The sequence below is a fragment of the Calonectris borealis genome, chromosome 1 (assembly GCF_964195595.1).
Source record: "Calonectris borealis chromosome 1, bCalBor7.hap1.2, whole genome shotgun sequence".
Lineage (NCBI taxonomy): Eukaryota > Metazoa > Chordata > Aves > Procellariiformes > Procellariidae > Calonectris > Calonectris borealis.
Window position 1 is genome coordinate 93,242,554 of NC_134312.1, and position 17,879 is coordinate 93,260,432.

Here is a 17,879-nt window from a genome sequence, read left to right on the forward strand (position 1 = left end):
TGGAATAGTCTTCATCCTTTTACCTAGCATTGTCCAGGAACAGTGACTTTGAGCTACCCTTACGCAGTGTCCCTTCTCTATTGCTCAACCATGTTAAGTGCTGCTGTCAAATCCACAGTGCGAATAGTTACCATCCACAGCAGAAGGCTGCAGCTGATCACTTACTGCTGCTTAGGATAAAAGACTTGCTGCCACTTTTCCAAGGAAGCAGTCTTATACCCTTCCTTCTGTGGGACAGCCTTGACATGCTGTCCCAGTATTATCGCTGTTCAGCATTTGTTATCCTTGTCCCGAAATGAGGAGTTAACTGAACCTGCTGCCTCTGAGCTGCTCCAGAAATAGGGGAAAGCACAGCTGTGGCCTGCAACAGTAAACTGACTGGTGACCATGTTTCTCAGTGTCCTGAAATCTTTTTGATGTAAGTGCAATTTCTGCCTGCTTGGCAATGTAAGCCACAGCTACTCCAACATGTATTAATGAAATAATGTTAGAACAAGCAATGGGTTTAGTGCTTTCTGCCAGGCTATTGCTTGTAACTAAGTCCCAAGATCAGGATCACCAGGAAATACTACGAAAAAATTGTCTCGGAATGAAAAACAGGAATCTACTTTATTGTAGAGCACTGTCTAACAGAGGTAAGGAAAGGCTGTAAGTGCAAGTAAATCTGGAATAGGTCAACTTCAATTTCCTAGGCTTAATACTGGTAAAAAACAAAAGAGCTGTGCCCATTGGGACAGAAGTAAAAATAATGTTCTTAGCCAATTAAGTGCTAAAAACCCTTATTATGCACCTTGTGTGAACTGATCAATGTAAGTTTAGTTATGAGGAGTGGGCACAAACTTAAAATGTTTTATTCAAAGAACATATACAGAGCAAAGAGCAGAACTACTATAGTAGTTTGGCCTTGAAGACTTTGTCCAGTTAACCAAGATCCATTTTCTAGGTTTCCTGTCACAGGAATACCCAGTGATAACTGAAATAGTTCTGGAGAATCACCTGTCATTAGCCCTCTAGATATCTGATTCAACACAGTCATACTTCAAACAGACTTCCTGTCATTACAAGAATCTTTAGCGCTCTTTTCTCATTTCATAAAACGGTATAAAAATACGTAAGTATACCATATACAATCAGAGAACATTCAGCTGCTTGAATACTTTTCAGAAAAGGCTGGGAGCGAGGGCAGACATGCCAGCAGTGACCTCCATCCTGAATAACCCCTCCAAACAACACACGTAACATTCCTTCCTTTTGGGTAGCAGGTGCCCAAGTAATGCCCCAGTGCAGCCTATGCACAGAATCAAGATCCGTAGTTTGCTTCATCAAAGGCCTTTCTGGCTCGTTTCAGTTCTTCGTTCATAGTTAGGAGGTCTTTAACTCTGGCAAACTTCCGGGGGTCCTTGCGGATTAGAAAGACAATGTCCTCAACCTGTACACGACCCTGCCGCCCAATTGACATGGCCTTGTGTGTCTGTTAGAGGAAAAGAGGAAAGTCAGCAGGGTTCCTTTGCCCCTTAATTTCTTTTAAGCTCTCAATGTCACACTATTTCCTGTATTTTATAATCAAAAAGCAAGCAATTGCAGGATCTGGGCACCACCATCCTAGTCGCAAGAGAACTTCCCAGTAAACCATGGACTTACTGTCGCTCTGCTGCCCCCAGCTGCCTGTCACTTACACCCAGCATGTACCACTATATACACATAACAGTGATGACATCAAAACTAAAGCCAGATTACATGTACAACACCTAACCTGCAGAGTGCTTGAAGATGAATAGCATCAGGCAGAATGTGGAAGCAATGTGAAGTACCTGTATCACAGAACCGTTTAGGGCATTTTGATGAGGGAAGCCAAGGCCATCCTTTCAAAAGAAAGGGGATCCACAAAGAGGAATAACTTTTTTTCAGAAAACAAACTTTCAAACAGTATCCAGTGTCTGGAAGAGTGATGACTTCAGGCCCCAGAAGCTTGCATTTCTTTTGTAGCGCAGAGCTACATTCCCATCCATGTAAAGACACTGGGAGTACACACAAAGTCGACAGACTTTCAAAGCTGAGCCTTGTCTTTTGTCAGCTGCACATACAGTGATACCACAGTGAACCCCAAAGTCAGCCGCGTATTTCCCCCCCACCAATACTAATCTAGCTGCTACTTAAGGACTTCAGACACTGTTCTAAATCCACACAGAGCAAGATGCATGAATTCTGCCTTAATCTTGGAATAGCAAAGTCTAAGTTTAGCTTTTTCCCACTAGTGTCAGAGTTTTGGGCCTGGGATAACGCAGTATTTGAGTCAGAGGTATTAACCTTCAGAAGACTAAAGTCTTAGCGAGGATGATTTGACCATGCTGTCTAGAGCTGACTTACCATTTCTGTGATAAACTCTATTACCAGGTCCTCAAGAATGTCCACTGATTCTGTGTAAGGGTTCTGGTCATCCCCGAATCCATACATCATGCACCTTACTGCAGAAAGAAACAGGCAGCGTGAGGCTTCTTTCGTCTATTCAGCGCTGTCAGCAGCCCGCATCTAGTTAGAGCACAGCAGCCTACATGCTCACGCACCAGGACGGCGCTCTGGTCTGTTGGGCAGGACAGTTCTCGAGCAAACACACAGGAAACGAGCAGGTAGGCAGAAGCCAACAAAAGCCTAGTGCCTTATATACAGAAAAGCATGTCTCGTGACAGACTCTTTAAGCATGCATTTAGCCTACCAAATACTGAACACTGACCAACAGTGCGACTGACCTTTGGCACAGTTAGGTTCAGAGGATGCATTAGCAGTATTTTTTGGGGGGTCTACACGACAGGTTTCTGCGCTTTCAGTCAGGGCACAGAATGAAAGCCACTGCATTGCTAAGGAAAACTGAGTTTCGGAACTCCATAGCTGCCTCCTCAGAGTTTCAGCTGCGTTTGGGGGAAGGACATCGTCCTTAGCAGCCGCAGGGAGCTCTGCAGCCAGTGCCCCGGCAGCGCTGGGCAGGGGTTTCTGGACCGGCTCGACTCACGTTCTTTGGAGAACAGCCTCTTCCTCTTGCCTTGCCCGCCGTCCAGGCCCCCGCCGGCTTCCTCCGCGTCTTCTTCAAACTAGACGGGTACAGCGGGGGAGAGGCTGCCGTCAGCGCCCGGGCCGGCGGCGGGACCTCTGCCGCTACCCTCCCCGGCTCGGCGTGGGCCACCAGCGTGCCCCCCACAGCACAGGAGGGCTGCCCGGCTGCGGCCGGGATGTTGGGCTGTAGCGTCCCGTCCAGCGTTCCCCACCCCGCCACTCACCGGCGCGTCCTCCTCTTCGTCAGCCATGGCCGTCAGATCCCGCCGGCCGCTTCCGGGCGGGGCGGAAGAGCTTCCGCTTCCTCAGCCCCGCCCTCCCGCGGAGGCCGCCATGTTGTGGTGCGGCGGAGGGCGGTGCTGCTGGGGCCGCCCGGCCCTGCCCCGCCCCTCCTCGCCGCCCGCGGATTGTCGGTGCCAGCTCTGCTCCCGCTGCCCCGCCCCGCGTTCCCGCACAGAGCGGCGGCGGTTGCGACGGTTGGAGCCCTGCCGTCCCGCCTTACCGCTCGCTCTCCTCTGGATAGGTCCTCTAGGAAGCTGAAGAGGAAGAAGGAAAAGTGCAGCTGAGGTGCAGACACTGGAGAAACAGAAACATGGTGGAGAGTAGAGCCAGAGAGTCTTGATGAAGCACTGAAGGATCCCAGGGAATGAATTCGAAAGAAGTGAGCAGTGCCTTTCGGTGTCCTTCCCTGAGGGAGCTCAGGGCTGGTGCCCTCCCAAGGCACCATGTTCTGCACTGGCACCAGAGGCGAGGGCAACAGTCCAGCAGCGCTGTATTCCTCACAGAAGAACCAGTGGAGAATAACTTCTTGGGGAACAGCATTAGCAATAATAGCACTAAGATTTATTTCCCCCGCCCCGCCCATTACTACCTATTGGCATAATATGTTTTCCATCATTCTCAAATGTTTTTCAAAGAAAATACTGGTTTAAGTAGCTATGTCTGTGCAAGTGGTAGATTTATTGTCTTGTATAAACTTTGTAAACATGCCACAAGGTGCACAAATACCATTTTAAATTACTAGAATACAAAAATGTGAACTACCTTCCCTGAAAAAATCTGCTGTATATTTAACTAAACAGTTGATAGCTGCTCAATAATTACCTTATTGAGCGAAACAGTTTTCTGTGCTTATACAAGAGATGCTTATAAGTAGACTAGTTATAGCTGAAGTAGTTAGAGATCAAGTATTTAACAAGTGCTTGGGCAGTGTTAAGTGTTAAAATAAATCTGTGGACACAGGCTTAATGCTGTGGCTAGTTCTTAGGAGCAGACCAAATTGCAGTTACCGAACACAGTATTAAAATCCCTTGTGAAGGTAAGGAAGGGATGCTTACTTTACTTTTGATTGGTGGTGTTTTTAGATACAAACTGGCTGTGAACGCATCAGATGAGAATAAAAGGAAGTTACAGGACTGGCTATAGTATATTGTGGAGGGGGTGGCTTCTTATATAGGGGGCTGTACAAGCAAGTCACGCCTCTGTGACAGGTGCACCCACTCTGACTGAATTAACAGTACTTTGGTTCAGGCATCACCGACAAGTAGGCCCGAGTGAAGTCAGCCCTGTTGTACAAACCTTGAGAAATTGTGCTAGGCCGTATCTTCTCAGGAACTTCAGGAATTTAGGTCATGTCTTATCAGGAGCTAACAGTATCAGCCTGAGCTGGGACCAGACAAAACTACAGCTGCTGGGGTTGCACAGTTGCATGTACACCAAAAGGGAGTTTGACTACAAGTCAATCACTTTACGCTGTAAATATCTGCAGCCACCACAGCCTGTTGAGCTCTCTTGCACAGCAGCCACCGGCACAGCGGCGATCTCCCCTTGATGCCTCTCAAGGTTAGTCCTCACGGTCGAGAGATCCCTTACCCGGCATCTGATATCTACAGCAAGGTAGACGACATTTTGTATTAGATCTAAAGCATGTTGCAAGCTAGCTTAATTGTTACAAGTGTAGTAAGTAGTAGTGACCACTGTCTAAACATCATTTAATCATCATTTAATAACTGCTTAATAAAACCTTTTGGTTAATCCCACAGCGATGACTCTTCTTAATAATTCACCTGCGACAGCCTCTCAATTTATTAACTTATCTTTATTTTGGGATGTAATGTAAGATCAGTTTGCCTTTTCCTAGTTTTGTTGCTTTCCTCTCATCTTGTGTCCTGTGTGTAGCATGAAACAAAACCACAACTTAGTCCTCCCTCCTCTGCCTCTTCTGTAAATGGGTTCTGGTCTTACTCTGTTTCCAAAACACTTAAGCAGGAGAGTGATGTTAAGAAGCTGCATGTCTCCCTGGGTTTGCCCCTGCTTGCACAGAAACAGCTACAGTTTCTCTGTAAAATACCGTACTGGGATAAGCAGGTACTAAAAGTCATCTCAAGCATGAGTAGGATTAGCCAGTGATACAGACTGGAAACGTTAGCTGCTGCTAAAATTTGTTTCCTCTCTTGCCAGGAACTTTGACAGTTGAGGTAGCAGTATCTTGCTTCTCATGGGCAGCCACCCCACGTAATGCAGAATGAATTGTCTGTATTCAACACTTGGCATGTTCTGTTTGGCATCCAAAATTTGTTTCATACTGTGCCAGAGAGCTCCTACTGCAATACATCCTAGTTCTGAGCAGAGTCTGAAAACAATGCTGAGCCCAAGGAGCAAAACTTTACACAAGATAAATACTGAAAGAAGGCAACACTGAAACAACCTTCAAAGTGACAGTAAACGAGAGCTCTTTCTGCCTTAGTGCGTATTGCCTCTCTGTGTAAATGCCTCAGAGGGGCTAAATCTGAAATGTCTACCTGCTAAACGCCCCCCCCAGCTCTGCTTTTTAAAATAAGCCAAGAAACCTGTTTAGGTTACTTCATTAATAATAATAGAATTATTGATGTAGTATCTGGTCAATGTCCCTACTAAAATGCATTCTACATTATAGTAACTCTAGGAGACTGTTGCAAGAATACAGTCAAAATACTGGCTTTGTAGTGCCAGGATTATGGTGACAGACTAGACCAGACACAGTAGAGGAAGAAAAAGGAGAGAGTACTGCTGAAAGACCGTAGAGATGCACAAGGTAAAATCCTTCTCCACAGAAGCCTGTACTCAACATCACTTCTGTAAATGACAGGTGCAGAAGAGGCAAAGCTTTACAAGATAATGCTGGGTGCCTGCAGTGTGGTGTATACACTGCTAACAGTTTAGGACAAAGCATTTAAAACTGAAATGATCTCTACTACTTCAGCGTGCTGCCAAGGCCACCATTGATCAATGAGTGGGGAAAAAGAAAGGGATAGCTTTCGTGTCCCTGGCCTGAGAAAGTGCAGTTCCTCACTCAGCAACACAGGACGTTCCTTAAGAACTTGGCAGGAAAGCGTGCTAGTGCGTCAGACGCCTATTTACCCAAAGCGTGATCCCATGAAGGCACTTGAATGTAAGTTTTAATGTTTAAGTGAAGGAGAGGACTTGATTTTATTTACTACCTTATCAGTCACAGGGGCACCGGTTCTTGCACGTAACAAAACTGGTGTTCCCTCTTGCAGATGGCTGAGGAAAATGCAAGAGTTATTCTAGTATTTGAAGCATTTGTGAATGAAGATCTTTTGACTAATGCAGCAGAAAACTCAGATGTGTCCAGAGGTAAAGCTGGTTCTTCAGGATTAACACTGTCCCTACTGTTTCTAGCACAGCTGTAAGAAACTGTGTGACCTAGGTCCACGTGGCTTCCCCTAAGGACACCTCATGGCAACTATACACACCCACAAGGATCTTGGGGTCCAATTCAGAGTCTGCTGCCATTTCAAAGCACTTTTTATACAAATGTATTTACCAGACATACTTAATGTACTTAAGTGGTTAATAAAAGACTTCCTAGCACTGTAAGGCATTTTGTTCTGAAGAGGAATGAAAAACAGAACTGCACTTTCTTTTACGTATACAAACTTATTTTCAGAGGCTCTTCAGTCAAGGCTGAGGCCTTGAAAATGACAGCCTTGGCAAGACTGATGCTTTTGGAAGATCCTGGTGTTAAGATACTAAGAAAAGATTATTCCTGAAGTGTTCATTTGCACCTGTTCCATCTGTCTAGATACTACTGCACTTCCCCCTAGGATCAAGCATCCTATGGGCTGGTTCGCTCTGGAGCACTTTGGGATTAGAGGTAAAATATTAGAGGATTACCGGTTTGATCTCTGCTAAGATGTGGAAACTGGAGTTCCACATCTTTCTACTGCATTCCCCATAATCCCCACTTCTTACACGTATGCTGCAAACAGACCTCATCTCATGTCTAGTCTGAGACTTACAAGAATTCCATAATGAAACAAAACACTAGAAATACCTTGGAGTGGTTCACAAAAGACCTGCTCTTTCTTGAGGTTTAAACACTTATTGTTAATTAACTTTGACAACGGCATACAATTTGGCAATGTTAAGACATGACAACGCTGAGTGCCAGAGTTTGACATAGGCACTTAATAGCTTTGGTCTAAATTCTCTTGTAACAACTACTGCTGTTGATGGCAGTCCTCTGTGCCTTATAACAGCCAACTTCAGGTGCTCTTAGCTGCTGTGGGACATGGTTCTGTCAGCTGTTAAGTGCCCCTAAAGAGTACGGGACATCAGTATTGTGCTTCAGCTGCCAGGGTAGAACAGATGCAGATAATGCACAATGTGTCTCATCTCTGGCAATTCATCTGAGTGCAACTGCAGAACTTCATGCTGGATTTAAAACAGAAGGTAGATGCAGCACTGACGGATGATGAAGTGCAGAAGGAGAGAGTTCCCCTAGGCGTCAGTCATTTATTCCACTCTGTTTCAAGCCAACAGTGATCAAAAAGCAGATCCCACGAAAGATGTGTCCTTTCCTTCATCCACGGGGAGCAGCGACAACTCGATGTACGCAAGCGAGGCATGCTCTATCATGCTGCACCTATTGAATGCACGATGCAGAGGAGTTGCAAAAGTAAAATATACAAGAAGTCCTGAACACACCTTCCCAGAGAACATGTTGGCTATTTCCACTCTAGATCACCTTAGAGCAGGCAGGTTGCACAGGTGCTAGTTGTTGGCCCCTGCGATATAAGCTGAGAGAAGTAAACCTCTCTGCATCATTCAATTAAATTGGGCAAGTACAGTTTGCTTAATGTTAGGGCTATAGTTTTCTAAACTAAATGCCTTTTTATTAATGAGATTACTAGACTATCTCTAGTATCCTAAATACAGCAGAGCTTAGGCACGCAGTGGTAGCTTTTTAAACATTTAGCTGGAGGGAGAGGAAATGCTGTATCAAAACTTTGCTTCTCTTTGGAGGTTCTCTTTGCTTTTTTCTCCTTAGCACAATCACGTAGGTTTTATAAAACAGTTTCGTAATAACCTGGATTCATTCACAGTGCAAACTTCCTGAATTGATGAATTTGTTAAACAAAAAGCTTAGCCTTACAAATATTAATTTATCCAAAAATTTATACAAGTTTACCCAAAAATAAATTCTAGTACCTCAGGTTATTTACAGTAAAAATCCAGACCTCTAGTTTTGGTACCTTTTGTTCTGGGTGAGCCAAGCAGATCAGGAGCCAGTCTTCATCTGGCCTCTACAGTAGGCAGGTTTCCAGTAACGTGGGCTACAAAACACCTTAGCAAGTGAACCCCTGAAAACTCCAGAGAACTGTGGAAACAAAGGTGTGGATGTTCAGTCCAGATGCTGCTGTGTCTTGGAGTAATACAAGCGAACTCAGCCACCAGCTGTATTAAATTACATCTCCGGCAGTGCAGTACAACCTTGGTAAATTAAGCACTTCAGCTAGGTAATCAAACAATTCCAGCTTGCTAGTTAACACAACTCCAAACAAAATGGCAAAGCCCACTAGCATGCAGCGTAGGGACCGCTGCCCTTCTCGGACAAAGGCCAAAGGAGGAGCAGCCTTGAAAACTGAACCCCACCCGCAGAGGAGGGGGAGGAAGGAAAGGGGCGCTTCCCCACCAGCAGCCCAGCCTCCATCTTTGGGGCACAGAGAAGTGCCACCTCTAGAGCAGCCAGACCCATTTCAGGTAGTTTGCCCTGTTGCAAATCATCACCTGAAAGGAAACGGCAGCAAGAGGGAAGAGCTTTACCTGACCAGGAATAGCTGAGGAAAGCATCCCTGAGTTTTCTCCTTTACAAACTCCTGGATCTCCAGTACGTTCTTTAACAACAGTCCCCTGGAAGCTCGGTCAATTTTTGTTAACACCATCTGCATGGATCCAGAAAAGGAGGATTAAAAGAGGAAAAGAAGATTATTTTGCTGCTAGCCTGGAACACCTGTAAGAGTCCTGGACCACCCTGCAACGCAGGCTGAAAGCTCTGGGTCATATCTAGGGAGAAAAATGGTATAATACAGTTCACCAAAACACTTCTATAGCCTGCATAAGGAGTGGACTTTTTCAAGGTCCTCAAGTCAAGCACTGAAAAAAAAGAGTCCTTCTAATAATTCAAGCAAAAAATCCCTTAAATCCCACTTGCCCCCCTCAACACATTTTAGGCCTATTTTATTAACAATAAAGGGGGGCATGTTACTACTTAGGTAGGACAACTTGCAAGATCAGGTAGAGGTTATACACCTTTTATAGATTATCTGTACCTTATAACCAACACAAGAATGAAGCGTTACCTACCACATAAGGAATCCCAAACTCTTCCAGCATCTCTACTGCAATATGATCTGTTTTCTGGAGTCCTACTACACCATCAACTAACAGAAAAGTCCTCTTCAAGCTGCCAGAAATATAAGCAACAGTAATCACCACCATTATTTCATGCCTGCTCTGCTACTTCCAAATTCATAAGCGAGAACAAGTAACACGGGATCCGGGGATAGAAGGAGCCAAGAAAAGCCATGCATGGGAGCTGAGGGTCAGCATGGAGCAGCACCTCAATCTTTTTTGCTGTTTTGATTTCTCTAAGCACGAATGAGTGACACCACAGAGGTTCCCAGGGAAATGACATCAGAACTAATCAATACTGCCATTGGAAGTAGCTACCCCTCCTGCATTTTTTCATCTAATTACATGACACTGTATCTGGCTTTTATTGCTCTGTGGAGGTACAGTTAAGTCCCTTACTTGTGCCGTTCCTGCAGATAGGCTTCCACCATCTCCACAAAGTCTTGTGGGGCACGGTAGCCGTATCCTGGCATATCCACCAGAGTAAAGTACTTCCCTACTTTGAAGAAATTCATCATCTTGGTGTGGCCCTGGGGAGAGGATTTAGGTAAGATGAAGGAAGGGGATAGTTTTAAAAAGTTGCTTTAAGCAGTGGACTAGGAGATGCCCCGCAAAACATCTCTGTACCATACCCTGCCCTCCAGAGAAGGCTACAAAAATGCTACTGTTGCTTTAAGCTGACTAGTCTCCTACCCTTGTAGCAATCCTGTGTGGCTCTATCCTTAAAAAGACTAAAAATACCTTCATGGGTCTCTGTGCTTGGTTCTTCCCAAAGGGCTTTACAGCACGGCTGCTCAGCTGGAATGACTCTTCCGTCTGGCACGTGCCAGCCCTGGCTGAAGAGCTAAGCTGGGCTCTTTCCACCTTTTCCTTTGCTAGAGCAAGGCCTGCACCAGCCGTGAGCTGGTGGCCACCATGGCTGGCACGTTCTCCTGCCGCTTCAAGTTACCCATGAGCTTGTTTCCTCCTGCCCTTGTCAGCCCTGTACTCCGGGTTGGCACCAGCTTCTGACCAAGAGGAAGGGAAGTTAAAGTGTCACTTACCGGAGTTTTTGACACCCTGACCTCCACTTCTGGAGACAGTGAAAACAAGGCCCGGATTAAAGATGATTTCCCCACATTGCTTCGGCCGATGAAGCACACCTGCAGTGGGAGAGGCAGAGAGAACACTTCTACACCTGCCCACCTCCCCTCATGCAACGTGTCTGGGCCGGGCGTACCCCCTCCTGCTGGAGTCAGCCCAGTACCCCCCTGCCAATGCCTGGGGACAGCGATGTCCTGTGCCACGGGCTGCTGTCCTGGACACAGCAGATTGCCGAGTTGTACAACGCGGGGAGCAACAACAAATAAATGATTTAGAAAGAGCCAAAATAAATGCACGGCGCACTGTGCAGCGCTCAGACACTGCCGCCCCAGAGCTCCACAAACACTGCCAACAACCGCTTATCTCCAGCAGCTCAGGCCAGCCCGGGGGGGGCGGGGGTGGCCCTGGCGGCGGGAAGCCGCTGTCCCAGCACGGCCACGGCCTCCAGCTGAAGGGCACAGAGGGCCCCGCCGCCGGGCGAGCGAGCGAGCGAGTGGCGGGGAGGCGCAGGGGTCCGGGCTCGTCCTGACCTCGGGCAGGACCGGCGGGGGGGCATGGGCCATGCGGACGGCGGAGCTCACGTAGCCGATGGCGTGGTCGCGGCCGGACCTGAAGAGCGCCTCGGCGCGCTGCAGCGCGGCCAGACCGGGCTGGAAGAGGCCGAACCGCTCCGTGTCGGCGCCAGGAGCCAGGTACCGCGCCAGCTTCTGCAGCGGGAACACGACGCCGATGCGGCGGTTCCGCTCCAGCCGCAGCACCTGGGACAGGGCGGCCAGCGGCGGCGGGCACCGTCCCGCCGCACCACCCGCCCGCGGCAGCAGCATCCCGGCGCGGCGCAGGCCCGGCCCGGCCCCGGAAGGCGGCGGGCGCGGGGCGGAGCGAAGCGGGAGGGAGCGGGGCCCGGCGCTGCGCCTCCGGCTGCCCCCGCGTGGGCAGGGGTTGTCAAGGTCCGGTGCTGCCCGCCGCCGGGGCCGTCTGCAGCCCTTCGTCTTCATCGGACCCCAAGAGAGCAGCAAGTTTTTCCCAGGCTCGGCTTTTTATCTTTTGTTCTTGCTCATCTTGTGTCCTTTATAGACTCGAACCGAACCCAGGAACGTCGCTGAGCTGCTCAGGGCTGTGTACGCTGAAGCCCTGTTTGGCCACGAAACAGAGCAAAGCAATTGTGTCCTTCAGCACGCTCATCTGTCTGCTGCAAGAGCTATTCTGATGTTCGACCTCACACCCAGGCAAGCCTGAGGGTCCTGGGGAACGCTCCCTCTTCTTTGAGAGAGAGACCCATTTTTCTTCTGCAGTCACAGTCCTCTGTTTAAAGCCATGTAAGTCTGGACGGTTTAGTTATTACAATGAAGAGATTTAAGGCCAGGAAGGACCATTAGAAGATAACACAGGCTACATGCTACTTCCCTTGTATTGAGCCCGGTTACGAATCTATAGGGAGGGAACATCTGTCCCCTAAGAAGAGGTCAGCCATCAACATACATGTTTCTCAGAGACAGCTTCAAATCTTTTGTAATAAGACAAGCTTCTACTGAAACACAGAAGCTTCTTCTCAAACTTATGATCAGTGAAAGCAGTTACTGGTGAGAGTTAGGGTAACGGTGTAAACCTAGGGTAAAAAAAACTGTATTCTACTTTAGTCCTGTAAACTAAATCCTCTTAAAATCTGCTCTGTTTCACAGCAAGACAGAGCTCAAATGCACATCTCTCTGGACAGACTACAACCACTGGCTGCTACATGCATACTTAGAAGAGTGCTCCCAAACAAATCTACAAGTGACCTTTATTTGATTCCAAACCAGTTCGAAACCTACAGAGCAGGCCTCTCTCTTGTCACCTCCAGCGGTGCAAATAACCATAGCCAAAGGTACAGAAAAAAAGCAGAAGAATACACCTTTCAAGAATTACTTCAGGAACACTGCTAATTTTTTTTGTGGTAATGCAGCAACTTAATTTAATTGAAATCTGTGGTAAATCTAGTAACAAAAAAACCACCCTGGCCAGAGATGGTGCTCGTAACCACTCCAGTAGGCAGATTTCCACATTTCTGTGCTAAACCATGACACATGAAACAGAGCAAGCGCTCTTAGGTATTTTTGCCTCGGTGTCCCATGCAGCTCACCGCTGCTGGCAGTGGACTTGCCTGCTTGAAATTACCCTACAGTAGTTACCCTTACCAGGCACACGTTCTCCAGCACATTACTCCCAGAACAGCCGGCCAGAGACAGGAGGGAAGGCAGCAGAGAAACCGACTGGTCCGTTTAACAGTACATCTGCAGGCATGATGATGTGAACAGAGGTGCCCAGTTCACAGGCTAGTGCATCCAGTAGACCCACATCTAAAACCTGAGGATCAGAACTGTGCGTTTCAGTGGAAGGTGTTTTTTTTCTCCTGGTCCAAACTGCAGTCTTGGTTCTCTGCAGGCAGACTGTATGGAGACTGGAAATGGCAGGTTACTGTGGACAAAGCTGGTAAAATGTCAACATTCAAGGTCAGGTTGGATGGGGCTTTGAGCAACCTGAGCTAGTTGAAGATGTCCCTGCCCACGGTGGGGGCGTTGGACTAGATGACCTTTAAAAGTCCCTTCCAATCCAAACTCTTCTATAATTCTATGATTTCAGCCTGCTTTGTATCTCTCTTGAAAGACTCTACTTTCTATTCCATGTATTATTGCCAAACATTAGGCATTCAGACTAAAATTGCCTATGACTCATGTCTGTGGCAGCAGACATCTCTTTTCAGTTGTGGGTTTTGTAGTTCAGATGTTAGAGGATGACTACAAAAATAATTTAGTCCACATAAAAACTCTGACAATCATTCCCCTGGAGTATGAAAGTGGGATCTATAACCACTGACACTGACCTAAATCCCAAAGAATGATCAGGAGCGTGGAGCTGGAAGGAAGTAGTGACACCAGTTGTCTTGTCTGGTCTGATCTTGTCTATGCCAGCATTGTGCGATGGGTCAAACCATCATTCATTTCAGATGCCTCTTGGAGAAGAGTGGCTGTGAGAGCAGCTGGAGATGGAGTTCTGGGAGAGCAGTGAGGGCTCCTTGGGCATTTAGGGCAGTCAGTTTGTGTCCTGTGAGCCAAAGCCAACTGGGCTTTTGAGCTTCATTTCCAAGAAGAGGAACTGAGACCAAATACTGTCACCAGGAAGCATGCCAGAAAGGACAGAGCGCATGCACCAACCTTTCTGCTTTTCTGTGACATTAAGAGCACTACTGACTCTGTCCAAATCTGTGCTTTCTCCTAAAATACAGCCTATGTTCTTTCCACTTGGAAGGTGGTTTAGGAACTAGAGTTACTAGGATAGACAGTTTTAAAGGCTAAATTACTTGTATAAAATACTACGAAGTGCTGCATTTTCCTCTATACAAACTATTCTAGTTGGGACGTGGGGGGGAAGTGTCTCTTTCCTCAAGAAGGAATTCAAAGCCACAAACCTGTCAATGGCTGGACATTCTGAGACAAAAAAAAAAAGAAAATTAAAAAGTAAAAAAAAAAAATTTAAAATACTCATTAGTGGGAAAGTTTTTCAAAAGTTCTCAAGTGAAGTAATGGAAGAGAGAGGCATTATTGTTCATGTGGCAGCCAACACTGCTAGTCCTGGCTGAAGAGTAGTTTCCACTGGCTTCACAGAACTGAAATTCTCTTTTCATCTCAAATTTGATGAATCTCTTCTATTTGTACCTAGTCTGACCTCTGCTGCAGCGTTTGTTTTTGCACTTCAGCCTTTGAGGAGAGGCAAAGAGCAGAAGACAGAATTACTCCATCCATTTTCTCAGAGTTGGCCTTGGTCATTAGCACAGGAAACAGTGCTGTGAATATTCAGAAGAGGAGGAAATTCTGTGTCTTAAGGGCGCTTAATCAGTTAGAAACCCCTTGAATCTGGGCTGAAAAAAATAGAAGTAGTGCCAATAACACTGACTGGTGAGGACACTGACAAATGGAAAAGCTTCCCCGTGATCGGTGAAGTGGGATGGAGAACCATATAACCATTACATCAAGAACTGATTTGAGATAAACTTTTGTTTCCTTAACGCCAATTGCTATGGCCGTGACCAGGACCACGGGAGCAGCAGGTAAATCTTGAAATAAAGGAATTGGTAAAGAAGGAAGACAGTGCCATGTGTTTCCTCCCCAGTCTTGCTGTGCCTCACGTCATACAGTGATTTTATTGCAGGGACATTCAGAATATCAGACTAAGCTGTGTGAGGACACTTCTGTACTCCATAACCTTAACCACGTTTATCAGCAGAGCTCCTGCCTTTGTACAATCCATATCTGTGCTAAAGCAGTGCAGTGGCATGAAAAAAAAGACTCAAACAGTACAATTCCTGCCACAAATTTCCAAGCAAAGTACCAGCTTATGCAAACACCTAGTGTCACATGGCTGAGATCCCACAACATACCTTTGTTTTGTTTACAATAATCATCTAGAAATGTAATCTTATTACCTCATCAGTTTGAGATTGCCCTTTTTAGCATACTGAAGTTTTTGTGGGCATAGCATCCAAAGGCAGTCATGTAACACAATGCAGGGGTACTGATGGCTCACGTAGCCCACAGTTCTGAGTTTTACGTCGTAAGAGCTGGTGGGGATGGTCTCATTCTGTCCCTTGCAGATCTACAACACGTTTGGGCAGATTACAATATTCTCTAATGATCTGGCCCAAAAGCATTTCTGATGCAGGCGGAGTGTTTATTTGATAATTTATAAATCCAGTAATAGCTTCAGCAAATGCCTTCCTCTTCACTCCCAAAATGAAATGCCCTAGTTCAGGAATTACAAACACTCCACTTAAAAATTAAGCCAAATTTACCACATCAATACTAGAAAGCAACAATGAATAAACAATGAACATCCCTGAAAGTAAAACGTTTTGTTTTGAACGTGATACAGTCGATCATTCAAAAAAACCCCCAACTTTTCAAGGTGAGTGTTGTTGCTTGCTTTGACCAGGAGATGGAGAGGAAAGCACAGCTAGAGCCTGGGCCCTGACAAAAGTCGTCACAGAGGGATTGCACAACAGCAGCAGGATGAAGCCAACGTTTGCAAAACTGTGCTCTGCCCGGGGCTGAGCCACTAATAACCATTGAGCAGCTACATAGCAGCATGCTCTGAAACACCCAGGAGGGTAGCTAAAACCAGCATTTGGTACATCCGTAACTGGGGGGAAGGAGGGAGAGGCTAAGTCCCTCTGCTAGAGGTATGATGTACATATAGAGCCCTTTACCAGGGCTCTTGCAGAATGGCTAAAAAAAGTAAGGTAGCAAGCGAGAAATGACACAAAGGAAACAGGATATCATGCAGCCCTTCATGGTACTCTAATACTTCAAGTAAAACAGGGTCTTAAACACAGATGTCTTCTGAGCTGAGGAGGAAACAATCTAACACTGAAGGACACTTAAAACCAGCTCCAGGGCTGTGCTGGAGGTGGATGGAGAACAACCAGGTCCAGCAGCTCAGTTGCTTCGACCAGCTGCCTGGGGCACAACAGTGGTGCTCTTGCCACAATATTGCCATGCTGACTGGCTCCAGCTCTAGGCATCAGACTGAGAGTTTGGGCTTCCAAAAATAAAATACACCCATCAACCCACCCCCTGCCAAATCGCCCATATACAATCTTTCCACTCTACACAGTCATGCAGTAAGTTGCTGTGCTGTGGCCAGACTGTAATCCAAAGACTCAAAAAACAAAAGGCTAATTAAAGAAATACAAATATGATTTTCCAGCCATCACCTTCACTATCAGAGAGCAAGCAGAATCTTTAGCAAAAAAACCCCCAAACCCAAAAACATTAGGCCTCACCCCAAAGATAACTGGGGTTGCATGCTGTAGGGAATTCTCCCTTTCCATTTATCAGGAGTTTTCCTTAGTTTCTAAAATGACCCTAGATTCTTCCAGGTACCTGGGTGCATTGCTCCCAATTAAACCCCAAGTGATTAGGACCCTGAAAGCTGATTTTTGTGACTTGGACCATTATTTCTTGCTGCCTCTGCCATTTAGTGCTAAGCTATGTCACCCACAGATTCTATGGCTGAAACTATGCTATGTCTCGCACTGCAGGGATCTAAATGTGATCTTTGCATCTTGGACCTGCCTCTAAACATGAGAAATGGTTGTTGCACTTAACCGCCAAACCACACAGCACTGAAACAAGCTGCATTGACCAATATGCAGGTAGCTGTCTGAAATTGTTTGACAAGTGACTTTTGGAAAGTATAACTGCAGCAACAACAGCCAACAGAGATGAAGATTTCATTATACTGCTGCTGTTGGCTTTTTTGAATATAAGAACTGTGAACACAGGTTGCCTAACTTTCTTTTTGAACTTACCCAGCTTTTCTTTTGAGTCACTAATGAGTGCTATGCCTCTTCTCATTTAATGGCACCCACTATTTGGGGGGGGGGGGGGGGGGGGGAGGCGGGGAACATGGTTGCCTGCCTGCCAGTGATTCCCTCCATTCGTGGATGTCTTGCATCTATTTGACCATGGAACTGAAGCCCTTCCAGGCACATTTCAGCACAGCCATGGAAATACATAAATCTGCTGGGACAGTATTTGGGGTGGGGGGAGAGTTCTGTTCTTAGAACAGCCAAATAGTCACCAACTTATTTCACCTTGGTGGCTTCAAAGTTTGGGGAGGCTAACATTTTTCTGATAAAATTAAATTCAGTGCATTAATTTCCAGGGAGGTTCATCTTATATCTAGGGAAGCTGTCTTTGCTGGTACAAGACAGCAGTCTTAATCACATGGGAAGACAGACAGTAGTAGCTTGGGGAAAGATCTTTAAGGACCTTGTAAAAATTAAGGGACTCTTCTGGCTCTACACAAAATCCTGCAGCTCATGACCTTGAGTGTTTGCTTGTGTATGTATGGGGGGAATATAGTACCAGAACAGTTTGAAAAACAGACAAAACAGTGGTGCAAAAAAAGCAACCTTGGCCTGTCTGTAGATGTACTATTATCAGAGAAACAGAGCTGTGATAGAAATGTATAGTGTACCTACCTACCTTCCCTCCCTGCAGGCGAGAAGTGATTGC

The 17,879-nt window shown here is 46.4% G+C and overlaps 2 protein-coding genes and 1 long non-coding RNA gene across 7 annotated transcripts; 1 reads left to right on the forward strand and 2 right to left on the reverse strand.

Moving 5' to 3' along the window:
* Positions 1–835: 835 nt before the first annotated feature.
* TAF13 (TATA-box binding protein associated factor 13) lies at positions 836–3,451 on the reverse strand. Of its 4 annotated transcripts, XR_012676387.1 has the most exons (6): positions 3,273–3,451; positions 3,008–3,086; positions 2,748–2,906; positions 2,368–2,465; positions 1,812–2,018; positions 1,385–1,471 (listed from the first exon to the last, which is right to left on the reverse strand). XR_012676387.1 is itself a non-coding variant. In XM_075167257.1 (5 exons), the coding sequence occupies exons 1-5, from the start codon at positions 3,297–3,299 to the stop codon at positions 1,301–1,303; spliced, it is 483 nt and encodes a 160-aa protein (XP_075023358.1). In that variant the 5' UTR covers positions 3,300–3,451; the 3' UTR covers positions 836–1,300. The 4 variants fall into 4 exon arrangements, 3 of the variants coding, with proteins under 3 accessions (XP_075023358.1, XP_075023350.1, XP_075023372.1); XM_075167257.1 differs by lacking the exon at positions 1,812–2,018 and having other exon boundaries at positions 836–1,471; positions 2,748–2,855; XM_075167249.1 differs by lacking the exon at positions 1,812–2,018 and having other exon boundaries at positions 836–1,471.
* A 448-nt stretch (positions 3,452–3,899) lies between these two features.
* GTPBP8 (GTP binding protein 8) lies at positions 3,900–11,837 on the reverse strand. 2 transcript variants are annotated; one of them, XM_075167237.1, is made up of 7 exons: positions 11,358–11,837; positions 10,788–10,886; positions 10,144–10,274; positions 9,697–9,796; positions 9,157–9,275; positions 8,586–8,710; positions 3,900–4,934 (listed from the first exon to the last, which is right to left on the reverse strand). In XM_075167237.1, exons 1-6 carry the CDS (start codon positions 11,820–11,822, stop codon positions 8,626–8,628), a joined length of 999 nt encoding a protein of 332 aa, XP_075023338.1. In that variant the 5' UTR covers positions 11,823–11,837; the 3' UTR covers positions 3,900–4,934; positions 8,586–8,625. The 2 variants fall into 2 exon arrangements, with proteins under 2 accessions (XP_075023338.1, XP_075023329.1); XM_075167228.1 differs by lacking the exon at positions 3,900–4,934 and adding an exon at positions 7,392–7,975.
* LOC142090037 (uncharacterized) lies at positions 11,428–14,971 on the forward strand. Its single transcript, XR_012676388.1, has 3 exons — positions 11,428–11,519; positions 11,902–12,143; positions 12,507–14,971. It is a non-coding gene; the product is annotated as an uncharacterized LOC142090037 (long non-coding RNA).
* Positions 14,972–17,879: the final 2,908 nt, after the last annotated feature.

Bases quoted from the DNA above. Each gene is read 5' to 3' on its own strand.
- TAF13 (XM_075167249.1), bottom strand. From the start codon at position 3,299: ATGGCTGACGAAGAGGAGGACGCGCCG. The intron at 2,466-2,747 runs GTCAGTCGCACT...TTCTTTCTGCAG, and splicing joins TGAACCTAACTGTGCCAAAG to TAAGGTGCATGATGTATGGA. The intron at 1,472-2,367 runs GTAAGTCAGCTC...TTCCTCTAACAG, and splicing joins TAGAGTTTATCACAGAAATG to ACACACAAGGCCATGTCAAT.
- GTPBP8 (XM_075167237.1), bottom strand. From the start codon at position 11,822: ATGAAGACGAAGGGCTGCAGACGGCCCCGGCGGCGGGCAGCACCGGAC. The intron at 10,275-10,787 runs GTAAGTGACACT...TCCTCTCCCCAG, and splicing joins TCAGGGTGTCAAAAACTCCG to GGCCACACCAAGATGATGAA. The intron at 8,711-9,156 runs GTAAAGCTCTTC...TTGTTTCCACAG, and splicing joins CCTCAGCTATTCCTGGTCAG to TTCTCTGGAGTTTTCAGGGG.